This window comes from Penicillium oxalicum, chromosome I (genome assembly GCF_001723175.1).
Source record: "Penicillium oxalicum strain HP7-1 chromosome I, whole genome shotgun sequence".
In the NCBI taxonomy this organism is placed as follows: Eukaryota; Fungi; Ascomycota; class Eurotiomycetes; order Eurotiales; family Aspergillaceae; genus Penicillium; species Penicillium oxalicum.
In genome coordinates this window covers 5,198,938-5,213,664 of record NC_064650.1, presented here as the reverse complement: position 1 = coordinate 5,213,664, position 14,727 = coordinate 5,198,938, and the positions used below count along the sequence as shown (strand labels likewise).

Here is a 14,727-nt window from a genome sequence, read left to right as displayed (position 1 = left end):
GTTTCATGGCCATCGGACACCTCATAAGCACTTCCGATACATGCCACTACAGCATCTATGAGAATTGTATGCTCTCGTGAACTCTGTTTATTTCCAAGTTCCGTCGAGAGCTTGAAAGGATGTCAAGTTTTAAGGCACTCCCCTTCTGGATTACTGGAACAGCTACTTTCTCAATCACTTTCAACCAGAGCTTTGATTTTGAATACATGAGTCTGCGGAGCATCAAACTACTCATCTGGATTATCTCGGCGCAACGCTGAGGGGTGGTATGCGAGTTGTAGTTCAATTGCACCCTCGGCGAAAGGATTCCAATCGATGTTCCATGGCTTCTTGCATGGGAGCAATGTCACTGCGAGACGCCTCGAGTACCTGAGATGGCCTTTTCGGACAGTCAGTATCTTGCAGTACTAGACCATGTGGACACCTGTCGCAATCTGTTCATCGGATATTACACTCCATCCCAAGACTGAGCCGTACGGGGAAATTGGAGGATCCTGTCGTGGAAAGCCTGTCGTGAATGGAGACTCGGCGAGGGACAGTGGTCCAGTCCCAAACCAAATTGTGGGAATGTCGATTTTGGCCCTTGACGACATTTGAGGTTTCATGGACGGGTGGACATTATGGCAGCCCTGCATGCGTTCATCTTACGAGCGAAACTTGATATGGGCTTGCTGTTGGACATCTTCAAGAGCAACGGTGTTTCATAACGCATGCGCAAAGGCCTCCAGCATAGCGACAACACATGGTCCCCCGGGTACTGCTCGTGCGTTTCTCTCAACGGGCGTGGCTCTCCCCGTTGATATTCAAAAGCATACATGTGGCCGTCCATGGAGCACATGAGTGGCGAAGGGAGATGCGTGAGAGGGGTATCTCTCTTCGGTGGAGTCTCCCGAGACAGAGAGAAGGAGACCTACTCGGAACTTAATTCAAGCGACCAAGCATGATGGCGACTGGACGTGCCTCTGCACTCCACTGCTTTCGATAAGAGTATTGCCGATCGGCCAAGTCTCGGGATTAATCTCGGGATTTGGGGGTTGTTAGTAATCTAGGGACAGGAGCATGAGTCATGACAAGGAGACTGCCACGCCGAAATTTGCAGCTTAGATTTGGCATGGCATGCGTTGACTGCACCTCTGGACCGATGCTGCAGGGCTTCCAGCGGCCCCTTGAGTCGAAACCGTGGCCAGACCAACCATCCACGTTGGGCTGCGAGCGGCACTTGAGTCATGCTCAGTAGGACAACGCATCGATCTGCTGGAGAGGATCTCTATGGTGGTCATTAGCCTTCTATGTACCCCACTAGCTAATTGAGATGGAGATGGAGGAATTGAGAAAGATATCTGTATCGCTGTCAATTAATACATGGCCATTTCGTCGCCAGTAAGCTCCGCCTCTCTTTTGCTGCGAAGTTGCGCCGCAATCTGCGTTCAGGATTGACGCAAGGATCGTGTCTTTTTGGAATTGTCTGCCCCGCCTTAGTCTGTCCCACTCGGGTGCATCCAGCCAACCAGACCGAATGAGTGGAAGGGCGAAAGAGACTGCGACGAATGATGAATCAAATCTTGTCAGTCAACGGACGACAAAGAAAAGTAAAGGAGAGACAGGGGAGCCAAGTTTCAGTGGACATAGGATATGGGACTCAAGACTCCAGACGGGTATCAGTCTGCGTGCCTGCACAAGACACCAAAGAGATACGAGAAGATTGACGTGTTTAATGACTAGCCACAACTGCAACACACGATGTGGCTTCCACCGTCCTCGTGGCGGACCCCAGACGAGGACACCACATCCCAGAGGCCCCGATCACTGCTGCTTCAGTCAACAAGAACGTATAGGATGCTGGAAAGCCAGATCGGATACGAGGTGCGCCGGATGCCAAGTGGCGGTCTTTGGTCAATGCAGATCGACACTTAGAATCACTACGATTTCTGGAACTTGTTGCAAATTGGCTGATTGACGAATTCTTTCCCCTCGACAGGACTGACTGGCGTCAGTCAATCAGAGTCTTCCGAGGGGGAAGTTCTCCACGAACAGAGTCATCGGAGTTCAGAAAGAGATCGTGACAACCTTGCTCTCCTCAGGTGTTGAGAGCTTATTTTTGCAGTGGGCACTGGGCAGTGTTCTCCAATGAACCGACAAATCCTCCCCACCCGCCCCAATTTCCGTGCGCAACGCAGGACCACAACGAGTTGATCGGACCTAACCCGTGACTTTCAAAGCTAGGATCGGATATTCACGCACGGACCATGTGCCAAGGGATGGGGTTGTCTGGAAGCCTCAGGCAGAGAGCGGTGTACCGCGAAGCCGGGCAATCAGCCTCCGTGCGCCGATACTTATGTCATACCAAGGCGGCTGCGATAGGAGATCACGCAGGCTTCCTCCACCATGTAGGTACTCACGAGATCCGATCAGATGCGAGGCGGACCACTCGCCTCGACTCGAAGATAACACCAGGTGTATCTGTTTTCTGCTCTCTGGTGGCATCTAGATACATGTGATCTGTGAAGTGACTAATGCGAACAAGATTACCAAAGACGAGAAAGCTCCAACAGCTCGTGTCTGCTTTTGAGCTACTCCTCTCCCCTCTCCTCCTCCTAAGCGCGGACAACCTACTAGATACAGCTGAAACGCACAGTTTCCGGTGATGAGCACACGAGATTACAGCCAATACAGTTGACAGAGTGGCAAGATGATGTCCTCTAATATCCTGTCGCGTTTCTTGCCTCCTACAGAATCCCCCTCGGTGTACGAAGCTATCCGCGAGCATGATGCTGCCTCCGATACCTCCGACGTGGAAGAGCGCGCAGGCCTGGCCCGCCAGATGAACCAACAAGCAGACTATAGTGATGAAGACTTGCGAGCTGAACTGGCAGATGCAGCCCAAAGTGATGATGATACTCCAAACGCAGGCGCGTCGGATCCACGAATCCGAGACCAAGCTGGCCCCGGCGGCTCGCCATCTCGGACTCGCTGGCACAAGTCTTCAAGGCCGCGATGGTCGAACTCCCAGTCAGGATCACCCTATGAGCCAGAAGACCGCGATGAAGATGTGCCCTTATCACTCTTGGTAGAAGGCCTCGATGAGGAGGGATTAAGGTCGCGTCTTCCTCCCCCTCCTCACAAGATGCCGAGTCGACCGCGAACGCCGAGTCCTCAAACAACACCTCCACTGGAGCGCAATCGAACACAGACACGCCACAACCCTTCAATACCGGGCGCGATCAGCGCTCTTCCTTTGGCACGCTGGCTCGCCGCACAACGGCATACAAGCTTAGGCTCCAGCGATCCCAAACAAAAAGCCATGTGGCGATGGGCGAATGTGGAGAATTTGGATAACTTCCTCAAAGACGTCTATACATACTTTCTGGGAAATGGTTTCTGGTCCATACTTTTGAGCCGAACGTTGAATCTTCTGTGCGTGATGTCTCCCAACCGCATTTTGACTTTTGAGTTTCCTATTCGGTCCACAGTCGACTTGCTGACAGCTGACGAACAGGACATTTGCTTTTGTAGTCGGATTCACGACCTTTTTGACCAACTGCGTTGACTACCACAAGGTTCGAGGGAGCAAGTCGCTGGACGAAATTCTTGTCCCTAAATGCGTGTCAAAGATGTCAGCGTCGGCTACGCTTTTGCTTTGGCTGCTTAGCTTTTTCTGGATCAGCAAACTCTTTCAACTCCTCTTAGATGTTCGCCGACTGAAGCATATGCATGACTTTTACCATTATTTGCTCGGCGTCTCTGACCCGGAGGTGCAAAGTATCTCGTGGCAAGAGGTCGTTAACCGTCTGATGATGCTCCGGGATGCCAATCCGGCCACAGCCGCCGCAGTCTCCGCCAGACATCGCAAGTACCTCCACAGTCAGTCCAAACAGAGAATGGATGCCCACGACATTGCCAATCGCTTAATGCGCAAAGAGAACTATATGATTGCCTTGGTCAACAAGGACATTATGGACTTGACGCTGCCGATCCCGTTCCTGCGGAACCGTCAACTCTTCTCCAGAACACTGGAATGGAATCTGAATCTTTGCATCATGGATTACGTCTTCAATGAACAAGGCCAGCTGCGGACCATCTTCCTCAAGGATACTCACCGCAGAGCGCTTAGCGATGGCCTTCGTCGGCGCTTTATCTTCGCGGGCATCATGAACATCTTTGTGGCTCCGTTCATTGTGGTCTACTTCCTCATGCATTACTTCTTCCGGTATTTCAACGAATTTAAGAAGAACCCATCTCAGATTGGCTCGCGCCAGTACACACCACTCGCCGAGTGGAAATTCCGCGAGTTCAATGAGCTCTGGCATCTGTTTGAGCGGCGCACCAACATGTCCTATCCTTTTGCCAGCCGCTACATTGACCAATTTCCCAAGGATAAAACAGTGCAGCTGGCTCGTTTCGTTGCTTTCATCTCCGGTGCACTAGCGTCGGTGCTCGCGCTCGCCTCAGTCATCGATCCAGAGCTGTTTCTCGGATTTGAAATCACGCATGATCGGACGGTCCTTTTCTATCTTGGAATCTTCGGTACTGTGTGGGCATTCGCTCAGGGGATGGCGCCTGAGGAGACTGATGTGTTTGATCCCGAGTATGCACTTTTAGAGTTGATTGACTTCACGCACTATTTCCCGTCATCGTGGAAGGGACGCCTGCATAGCGATGAGGTGCGGAAAGAATTCGCCGTGTGCTATCAGTTGAAAATCGTGATCTTCTTGGAGGAGATCTTGAGCATGATTTTCACCCCATTTGTGCTATGGTTCAGCCTACCAAAATGCAGCGACCGCCTGATTGACTTCTTCCGCGAGTTTACGGTCCACGTGGATGGAGTTGGATACTTGTGTTCGTTTGCTGTGTTCGATTTCAAGAAGGGGACCAATGCCATGACCCCCGGTCGGTCGGATCAGGGCCGTCGTGATTTGCGTGCCGACTACTTCTCAGCCAAGGATGGGAAAATGCTGGCGTCATACTATGGCTTCCTCGATCACTACGGGAACAACGCTCCGCCCGGCAATCGTCGTCCGTTCCATCCACCGCCTGGCTTGCCGACTTTGGGCTCGCCCGAGATAGGGGCGATGCCCAGCCGATTTGACCCTGGCCCCCGGCCGGGTGCACCTGGCGGGCCATGGGGTCCGCAGTCCACCATGGCGACTTCGAGGTACAGACCCGGTCTTTCCGGAGACCATGCCCAGTCGCCAGGGCCTTCTATACTTCTTGATCCTCATCATCAACCTTCTCGTTATGGGTTCCGCTCTACGGCCCGTCCCCCACCCCATCACCGTTCTCGTCTGGCCCGCTCCCAGCTGCCCCTGTCTCGCGCATTCGAGGATGAAGGATCCGCATCGAGTGAGCCCCGCCAATCCACATCACGCCCATCCGACGGCGCCTTGAGCGGAGCAGCGGGCACTGGGGAAAGCAGCCTGGGTGATTCATGGCGGATGAACCCTCTGGGCCCAGACGACGAAGTGGCCGAAGACGACGAAGACGAGAATCTTGACGCCATTACCGGTGGCGGAGGTGTACTGGGGCTGATCCAACAATTCCAAAAGGCGAATGCTGAGAGCAGGCGGGCGCCCATGGGTCTCTAGACCACGCGATTACTCAAACGGCGCCCGAGCCACTAGGCTATAATCTTGGTGATGGCATGAGGCCCCCATTTTCGATCTCGCTCTCCTCATTTCTTCCTCTGTACATCCATTCCCAATTTGTAACAGCGATGGTAGCAAGCTGGCACCCTCTCGTTCGAGCAATCAAAGCAGTGTTGCTGGCGGGAATAAGGACGGTAGGTTTGGAGGCATATCTCGGTCTCCACGACTCTACGTGTCACCTTTCCCGACACTTTCACTGATCTGGTCTACCACGGACGGACCGAAATAGCATCAAGCGGGTCTTCCGAGCTTTTGAGGGTCCGTGTCTCGAGTAGCTATTGGCAAGGTTGTCTTGCGACCCAAAGCATAGACGCGCTCCAATATCCCCCTTATCGAGCGTATCGCCAGCGGGGATGTTGGTGGAGGCTCGACGGTCGTGAATTCAATTGGGGCGTCGGATAACATGGTGGAGAGAGTCCTCATTGGGGGCCGACGGAACAGGGAGCTTCTTGTTCCAACTTCAGGGACTGTCCGTGTCCACTGTTCCGTATTCACTCATCCTTGTCCTGTCCTTGAGGTCATGAACAAGAATGGGTTTTCAGGATGTCGGGTTGGACGGAAATCGGAGGTGAAACACCAGGGGGGCGCGGAGCCTTGGCTTGAATTGAGCATGTCGGGGGCCGAACCTAGAGGAAGTCTCGGCACCAGATAGCAGGAAAGGCGCATTCAAGTTTGAACACTGAGGCAGCCACCGTCAACGTAGCAAGATCGATCGCAGTGGGAAGGTTCCATTTAAATCTGTACATTTATCAAGAAAGCACATTATGTACGATGATTTCTATCCTGGTATATCTTGATGTCCTGTGGTCGCTGAAGGGAGGCACTCGACTTGGTGGGGTGCGGGTTTCCACTCGGGGCCCATCCGCTGTGGCTCTCTCTCTCGTCTGTCTATTGTTAGATTCGGCTTACTGAGGCTGTGAACCCTCCGAGTCTCTAAAACTCATCTCCGAGCGTGCATCTCTAATCGAATGAAGGATCAATGCATGTAGTGTGCAATGGCTTCGTAGATGCCAAGGTGGTAGGCAGTCGAAGGCACTCCCGTCCCTTCGTACCATCACCATGGGACCTTGAGGACCCAGAGAATCATCATGTACGAATTAACTATACGAAGCTCCAGAGAGCACAAGTTGCGAGGAACCGAGACTCTCCAACGTACATATGACGATAGATCCATATGATCGTGCTCCCTCGGTCGCCTCGATCCTGAGTCTCGTCAAAGTTTCCTCCCAGATGTCTCGGCCAATAAACCGGTCTGCCATACTGACTAGCTCACCTGGACCCATTGTTTGACTCGCTACTCCACGAATGACCGTCGTCAATTATCGAGAGACTGCTGGGTACCTACAGTAGGTAGCACCGGAGGAGCTGGACATATGACTAATACACCCAGGGGGTTTCTCAATTTGTCAGGAGTGGCCCCGACTATCGACAATCTAGTAACTTACAGTCGTAGACGGCGACGCTGAGAACAAGAAAGGATGGACGATAAACACTCAATACGTCACGCCTTCCGGGACTCTATCTGACCGCCGAGAAAAGACTAGGTTTCCAATGTGAGGCTGCTTGTAGGCCGGCAGTGAGCTTGACCGGCCGATGCCTGGAACAGCGAGCCGCAAATGGGAGCCAAGGGCAGATCCAAAGCCACCGAGTCCGAAGACCCTCAAATCAACTGGTTCCTGGATCCGACCCGTCACATGTGGATCCCCCACTCCGCATTTGACTCTCCCCCCTTCACGCCTCGTCCTTGTCTCGTGACATGCGTCTTTTCCTCTTGAATTGGAGGCAACTGAGTTTCTCAGTATACGTCCGTTTGACAGTCGGACGTTTCCCCTCAACCCCCTCCCCTCCCTCCCCGTCTCGGGAGAAGTGAACACAGCCCTCGACGGTCGATTCGTCTCAACAACCACTTTGTGACACTCTTAACGGGTGCGACGGCCGCCATGTTCCGCGCCCGCCGTTATCGCGTCCTGCTCATTTTCGCGGCAGTCGCTGTGCTGGCTACCCTTCATTTCTCTCGCTCGAGAGATTGGAGGCAAACGGCCATCATCGATACACCGAGCGGAAGCCCGTCGGCGCAGGCGCCTGTTGCGAATCCAAATACCCCCCAACTACAATCTCCTGCGGGCGATTCCAGCAAATCTCAACCTCCGCAGGCGCCCAACAGTGAGCCCCATGGCTACCGACCCTCCGATGGATTGAAATCACCGGAGAGCTCCGGAAGCTTGACCGGCGAGAAGAGTCCTGAGAAACAGGTCCCTTCCCATCGGGGTCCGGATCAAGTGCTCCCAAGGATGCCCCCCCGAAATCATCGGAAGGCGGGGCCGCAGACAGCTCGAACAAAATTGGAAGCGACAGCAAAACTGTTCCGGTCGTCACGGGCGACATCAGCGTGGGGACTGAAGACATTGACCGTGGCGGTGCCGGTCGGCTCACGGTCCAAGAACATCCCGATGGTCCTGCTGTGCATTGGGTCAAGACCCCTGAGCGATTCCCCGTTGCAGACGGGAGCCTGATTAAGTTGCCCACTGCGCCCGCAAAACCGTTGCCCACCCTTCAGGCGAAATTCAAGGACGAGTCCAGCACAGCCAGACAGGAGCGCCTGCAGCGGCTCAGTTCCATCAAGGCCGAGTTCAACCATGCGTGGGCCGGATATAAGAAAACTGCAATGAGCCACGATGAGGTGAAGCCTCTCTCGGAAGGGTTCGACGATCCGTTCAATGGCTGGGGAGCCACGCTCGTCGATTCGCTGGACACGCTATGGATCATGGATTTGAAAACCGAATTCTCCGAAGCCGTGGACGCGGTGAAGAAAATCGACTTTACCACCTCTCCGCGAGAGGACATTCCCGTCTTTGAAACTGTCATTCGGTACCTCGGAGGATTGCTGGGAGCCTATGATATCTCAGGCCAAGGACACAGAGTCTTGCTGGAAAAGGCCGAAGAGTTGGCCGAGGTTCTCATGGGTGCTTTCGACACGCCGAATCGCATGCCGGTGCTCTACTACCGATGGACCCCGTAAGTGGCCACTGCCCCTTTGGAGAGATGTTGGCTCCTTCGTCCGCACGATTAAAAACTCACAAAGATCATTGCTAGTGAATATACTAAGCTTGCTCACCGCGCTGCGAGCAAGGCTGTGTTGGCCGAGCTGGGGTCTCTATCACTGGAATTCACCCGTCTCGCTCAATTAACGAAGAAGAATAAATACTATGATGCGGTTGCGCGTATCACCAATCGACTCGAGGAACTGCAAGATGCCACCAGCATCCCTGGCTTGTGGCCACTGCTGGTGAACGCACAGGGTTGCAGCAAGTATCGACCTGCTCGAGATACCCTAGAGTCCAGTCGAGATGACGCTGAAGATGCCTTTGGGCCCTCCGCCTTCTCATCATCAGTAGCAGCAGCAACAACAACACCTTCCAGACAAGCTTACCCGACGCCTTCGCAGATTCGCAGGGTGTCTGTTGCCTCGGCAGAGCTCGAAAACAACTCGCAAATGATTCGACCTCGGGCAGATCTTGATCTGTCACAAGCTGAACCCGCGATTTATAAACAGAGTGGAGAAAGTGCGGGCGGCAACTCCGCCGAAAAACCCAGCTCAGAGGGTGTCTCACCAGATGTCGAAAAATGCGACGGGGGCCTGGAGCTTCCACCCGCAAGTCGACAGAACAAATACAGTCTGGGCGGAATGGCCGATTCGACTTACGAGTATCTTCCCAAGGAGTATCTTCTTCTCGGAGGGGTCAATGACCAATACAAGAAGATGTACAAGAAAGCGATGGACGCGGTTCGCAAGAACCTGCTCTTCAAGCCCATGGTCAAAGGCAAGCAACACTTACGCTTTGTGGCGAGCACGGGTCCACTCGATCCGACGAAGAAGAGAGAGCTCATCTCGACCGATCTGGACTACGAGACCAGTCATCTAAGCTGTTACCTGGGCGGAATGGTCGCCATGGGCGCAAAGATGTTCAGCATTGACGGTGACTTGGATCTGGCTGCCAAGCTTACCGACGGCTGTGTTTGGGCCTATGAGGCTACCAACACCGGCATCATGCCGGAGCGATTCCGTCTGCTCCCTTGCAGCAAGGATAAGTCGTGCGAATGGGACGAGAAGCTTTACCAGGCCGAGGTGAATCGTTACTCGCGCGGTCTGGACAAGGGCGCTGAGACACGGTTCCGGAATGGCGAAAGCAGCTACGGCCAGCGGGTGAAGCTGAACGAGGATCTCAAGTCCAAGGAAGCCGCTGAGGGCGGGGCGGCGGTCCCATTGCCCATGCCTGGCTCTGCCAACCCGCATGACCTGGACCCTTACAGGAAGCGTGACGCCGTCGGGGCTGGACGTGGTGCAGGTGCGGGTGCGCCTGTCGCCAATGCAGGACCCCCGTCCAATGCGGCACCAGGCGCCAACCGTGCTGCGCCTCGTCCGGCCTTTGTGTCGCAGTCCAAGAGCAATGAGATCCATGACCGCTTACCATCCGGCATGACCAGCATTCCTGCCCCGGAGTATCTCCTGCGACCGGAGGCTATCGAGTCTGTCTTTATCATGTACCGACTGACCGGGGACGATGCCTGGCGGGAGAAGGGATGGAAGATGTTTGAGGCCATTACCAAGCACACTCGCACGACCTTGGCGCATGCCGGCATCAAGGACGTCACAGCGTCCAAGCCTGCGCAAAAGGACTCGATGGAATCTTTCTGGACTGCCGAGACCCTCAAATACTTCTATCTCTTGTTCAGTGAGCCTAGTGTGGTGGACTTGGATAAATATGTACTGTGAGTTTGAAACCCCCCCTTCCCCGACAAGCCGATCACGCCGATGCCCCATTTCCCCAATATCGAAAGCAAAGAAAGCTGACCACGTCCCTTTGCAGAAACACCGAGGCTCACCCTTTCTTACGCCCGGTTTCATGATCCTTTCCATAGTCAATTTGCGTCCCAAGATGTTTCATCTGATTGGGGGGTTTTCTGGTTCAAAAAAAATGACCGTCCTGCATAGTGATACCACTGGAAGAAGAATTGCATATATTCATTTTGATCGCGCGGAAACCCTTCCCAACTACCACTCATCGGGGTAAACAAAAACAAGAAAACCCAGTAAATCAAAAAGCAAGAAACGACGATCTCGTCGTAGATATCTCCAAAAAGAATTGGAAGCAGGTATGAGAAAGAAATCGTCTCTCTTTGGAGAGGGTCTTTTGCTTGTAAAAAAAAAAAAAAGGTGGCCCACACACAAAGTGGACACTTCCAGTCGACCACCTCCCCGCCTCCCAAACCACTTGCATTCCACGTCTCCAACCAGTTCTCTCCTTCTCCCTCCAACACGACCAGGCGGGATGAGTGCTCTGGCTCACTGCTCCCGGAACCTCCAGATCGCGCTCGCTGGGAAATGGAGACCGAGACCTTGGAGCCCCAGCAGTTCTGGAATGGTGAGTTGTTTATTTTCCACGTCCCCCCCCCCCCCCGGCAGCGCCCACTCTTTGCGGTTCTGAACGCCGCATTTCGAACGGCTATGTCATGGCCCCTGGTCGTGGTGGATCCTCCGTCCGCGGATCAAGCTGGAGTTGAACACTGACCCTTCATCTCGCATTAGAACTCCAAGAGATTGTCTCCAAGCCATGCGACTCTGAAGATCGGATTGACGATGCGCTCAGAGAGTATCTGAGCTTGACGACTCAGTACAAAGGTGAGAGTGAGACCGTGCATCTTTCACCGACTCTCCGCCTCCCGCTGCGCGCGGACATGCGCCTCCGCATCCACGCCCGACAAGCTGGTCGCACGGGAGAAGTGATTGCATCCCATGTGTTGCTGTCTTGTAATTTGACTCCGATCTATCGCTAATCCTGAAGTGCATCTGGGATAGATGAATTGCTCTCGACGGAATACGACATCTCCCGTTGCTCGTACAAGCTCTTCGATTCGTCCATCTTCGGAGCTCATGCGGACTATGTCCGTCGCCAGATCATCTATTGTCTTTTACAGGTATCTACCTCACTCGGCTTCCCTGCGATTGGGGATGAAGCCTCAAGCCACCCGGGAGCGTGATCGATGTATTCTGACTCGCAAATTAGGAGGACGACCTGAAAACATTACACTTTATCGCATCATTTTTGCTCTTTGATGGTCGGCATAATGAGGCCGCTCTACACATGATGAACGAGGAGGGCGTCTTTGGGCGCCTGCTCGAGTTGATTCAATCGCTCCGCAATGAGGACACGGAGGATGGGGCTGGTCTCCATCGCCTGCTCATGGACTTGCTGTATGAGATGTCGCGGATTCAGAGGATTCGGATCGAGGACTTGGGTGAGTTTGATGTTGACAAAGATTCACTGCAGAAATGGCAGCCCCGACCCTTTTGCTGAGATCCTGGTATTCCTCTCCTCTAGTCCTTGTGGACGACGACTTTATCCGCTGTCTCTTTGACATTATTGAGGATTTATCAAACGACGTCACTGATCCTTACCACTACCCTGTGATTCGAGTGCTGGTCAGTAGTCCCGTCGATAATTGCATGCGGATGGAGGTCTGCTTGGGCTTGGGCTAACTGGTGCGCAGCTGGTGCTCAACGAGCAATTTATGATCTCAGCGCATAATCCGGCCGAGGAGCGTTCATCCGCTCAATTGACCAACAAGGTCATCAAGGTGCTGTCGGCGTATGGTAGCCTGTATAAGACGTTTGGCGAGAACATCATTCTCCTCATTAACCGCGAAGGTGAGATCCTCGCCCGCGCTCGTTTCTGCGTTTTGGAGAATTTCCCCTTGATTTCAGCACACTCACAGTCGAACAGACGAGACGTCTCTGCAGTTGCTGACACTCAAGTTACTGTATTTGATATTCACTACTCCCAGCACCTATGAGTACTTCTTCACCAATGACTTGCATGTGCTGGTGGACATTCTGATCCGTAACTTGCTCGACCTGCCCGAAGAAGCCTCCGCACTGCGACACACGTATCTTCGTGTACTTTACCCACTTCTAGCGCACACGCAACTACGGTTCCCACCGCATTACAAGCGGGACGAGCTGAGGAAACTGTTACGGATCCTGGGTCGAGGCCAGATCTCTCATGGAGTGGAGGCTGAGCAAGCGAAGATCCTTCACTTTGAAGAAGTTGACGAGACCACTCGACGACTCGTCGCTCGATGCGCCACGGTTGACTGGCTCTGTACCATCGAATCCCCCTCCACCGCCACCCCGGTGCTCGAAACGTGCGCTCCAACTATAGTGCCCACTAGGATTGAGACCGTTTTAGAGGATGCAAGCCAGCAAGAATCCCCGGTTGAGATTGACCTGACTGATGTTTCCCATCCTCTCTCTCGAGCCAGCACCAGCCCCGACACAGCTGACTTGGTCCTCCCGACAAGGGTCGATTCACTGGAATCTCGCGATTCCTCCAGCACCGTGGAAGCGCGACGCGGGTCCAACGCAATGAGACGTTTGGGTATGCACCTCGAGCCTGCATCCTCATCCACACTCAGCGTCCAGGCCGTGGCGACACAACACGAGAAACCCGGTGTCATCACTCCCAGTCGCCATGGCGGCCAAGACATCGATCTGGCTTCGGATGTGCCTGTGCTGCGTCCTCCGAAGATCAAGCCTGAACCACCAAAGAGTCGTCGCTCGCGAGGGCGTCGTCTCATCATTGACGAAGAGGAACGACCTTCGACCAGTGCTAGTAGCAGAGATCGAAACAACAATACCGCAGGCGACGATATGAGTCCTGCGTCTGGGCATGAATCGCCCGCTAAATCCCTCCTTCACTCGGCCGCTACTACTGCAGCAGCTGCAAATGCAACTCTTGCCCCAAGCCCCGGTACGAGCGAGAAGGCCTCCGATCAGAGAGCCACTCCAACGACTGGCCCGACGCGCCGTTCAGCATCCCACCCGCCTCCCGCTCTGCCCCCACCTCGCCGATCCGCCCAAACGACTCCGTCAACCAGCCACCATCGCGGCTCCGTCGCATCAACACCTGCCGGTCTCAGTCCAGCCCCGGACTCTACGCCCCAGAGCAACTCACCCACCCCGGTGAACAAACATGGGCAGAAGCCTGCACCACCCAAAGCCCGTCGCTGGGGTCGTAACAAGGCGCAACCACACGGGAGCGGAAACAGTAATGGAAACGGACACGGACATGGACACACCGATTCCGTCGAAAGCGGAATCAGCACTGGATCTCAAGCGAAAGAAAGCGATGCCGAGGCTGTAGCTTTGGCCGTGAGCACCACGCCGGCGAGTAGTGCGCACGCACAAGCCCACAAGGACCAAGGGATGATCTCGGACCCATTCTCACCTACGAGTCCGACGGGTCCGAATCCTACGCTGATTGCATCTGTCGATGAGAACAAGGGGTCTACCGGACCGATGAGTGTCGAGGAGGCGGTGCAAAATGTATCTTTGCATTGAGCAGATCATGTATATACCTAGGATAGGGTTGGGGATTCATTTCATAGAATCTCATCCATCTTTATCGTATCAGACTACTTTGCTATTCGACATGAAATGGGGGGGGGGGGCGTTGTTTACACGTACGGTGAAAAATATGTACCGACCTCAGAGTAACCTCCTAAGAACCCTGACTCTCGAGTCCCATGCTACACCTGGGTCCAGTCTATATTGATATATAACTAAACATCCTGACATATAGTCTCCAATATGGAATGTGGATGGCTTCCACTCAGGTTATAGGCTAGATACCTAGGTGACTTAGTAACCGGTGGACTTCCAGGAAACAACCCTACCTATCGGTGGGAAGGATCTTGAAAAGTATCTAGGCTGGGCGGAGGGCCTGGAACCTATTATCTATATCTAATATCATACTACAAGGTAGATGCTACCTTGGCTGAGATAAAACAAATGGGATTGTAGCTGTGATGCCCGATAGAATCAAAAGCGGGCTCGTTCTAGATATGGAATGGATAGTACCATCCTTTTGGATTCCGTCGTTAGGTTGTAGTTTGTACGTGGGATGTTAGGTTTAGAGATATGTCGAGTATTCAAATATTGATATTTATGTATGTCAGTTGGGTTGGATAGAAATGGAACCATCTACCAAAACACCCCCCCAATCTTATACTCTTAGGTCGCTAGCTA

At 53.6% G+C, this 14,727-nt stretch overlaps 2 protein-coding genes across 2 annotated transcripts; both read left to right on the top strand.

The window, feature by feature from the left end:
* Positions 1–2,689: 2,689 nt before the first annotated feature.
* POX_a01719 (Autophagy-related protein 9) lies at positions 2,690–5,582 on the top strand (the record flags this gene model as incomplete). Its single annotated transcript, XM_050110643.1, has 2 exons — positions 2,690–3,414; positions 3,497–5,582. The coding sequence occupies 2 exons, from the start codon at positions 2,690–2,692 to the stop codon at positions 5,580–5,582; spliced, it is 2,811 nt and encodes a 936-aa protein (XP_049974411.1).
* Positions 5,583–7,582: 2,000 nt separating this feature from the next.
* On the top strand, positions 7,583–14,040 carry POX_a01718 (uncharacterized protein; the record flags this gene model as incomplete). Its single annotated transcript, XM_050110642.1, has 10 exons — positions 7,583–7,805; positions 7,895–8,657; positions 8,736–10,375; positions 11,009–11,065; positions 11,230–11,451; positions 11,500–11,618; positions 11,708–11,939; positions 12,023–12,123; positions 12,192–12,348; positions 12,425–14,040. 10 exons carry the CDS (start codon positions 7,583–7,585, stop codon positions 14,038–14,040), a joined length of 5,130 nt encoding a protein of 1,709 aa, XP_049974410.1.
* Between the last annotated feature and the right edge of the window lie 687 nt (positions 14,041–14,727).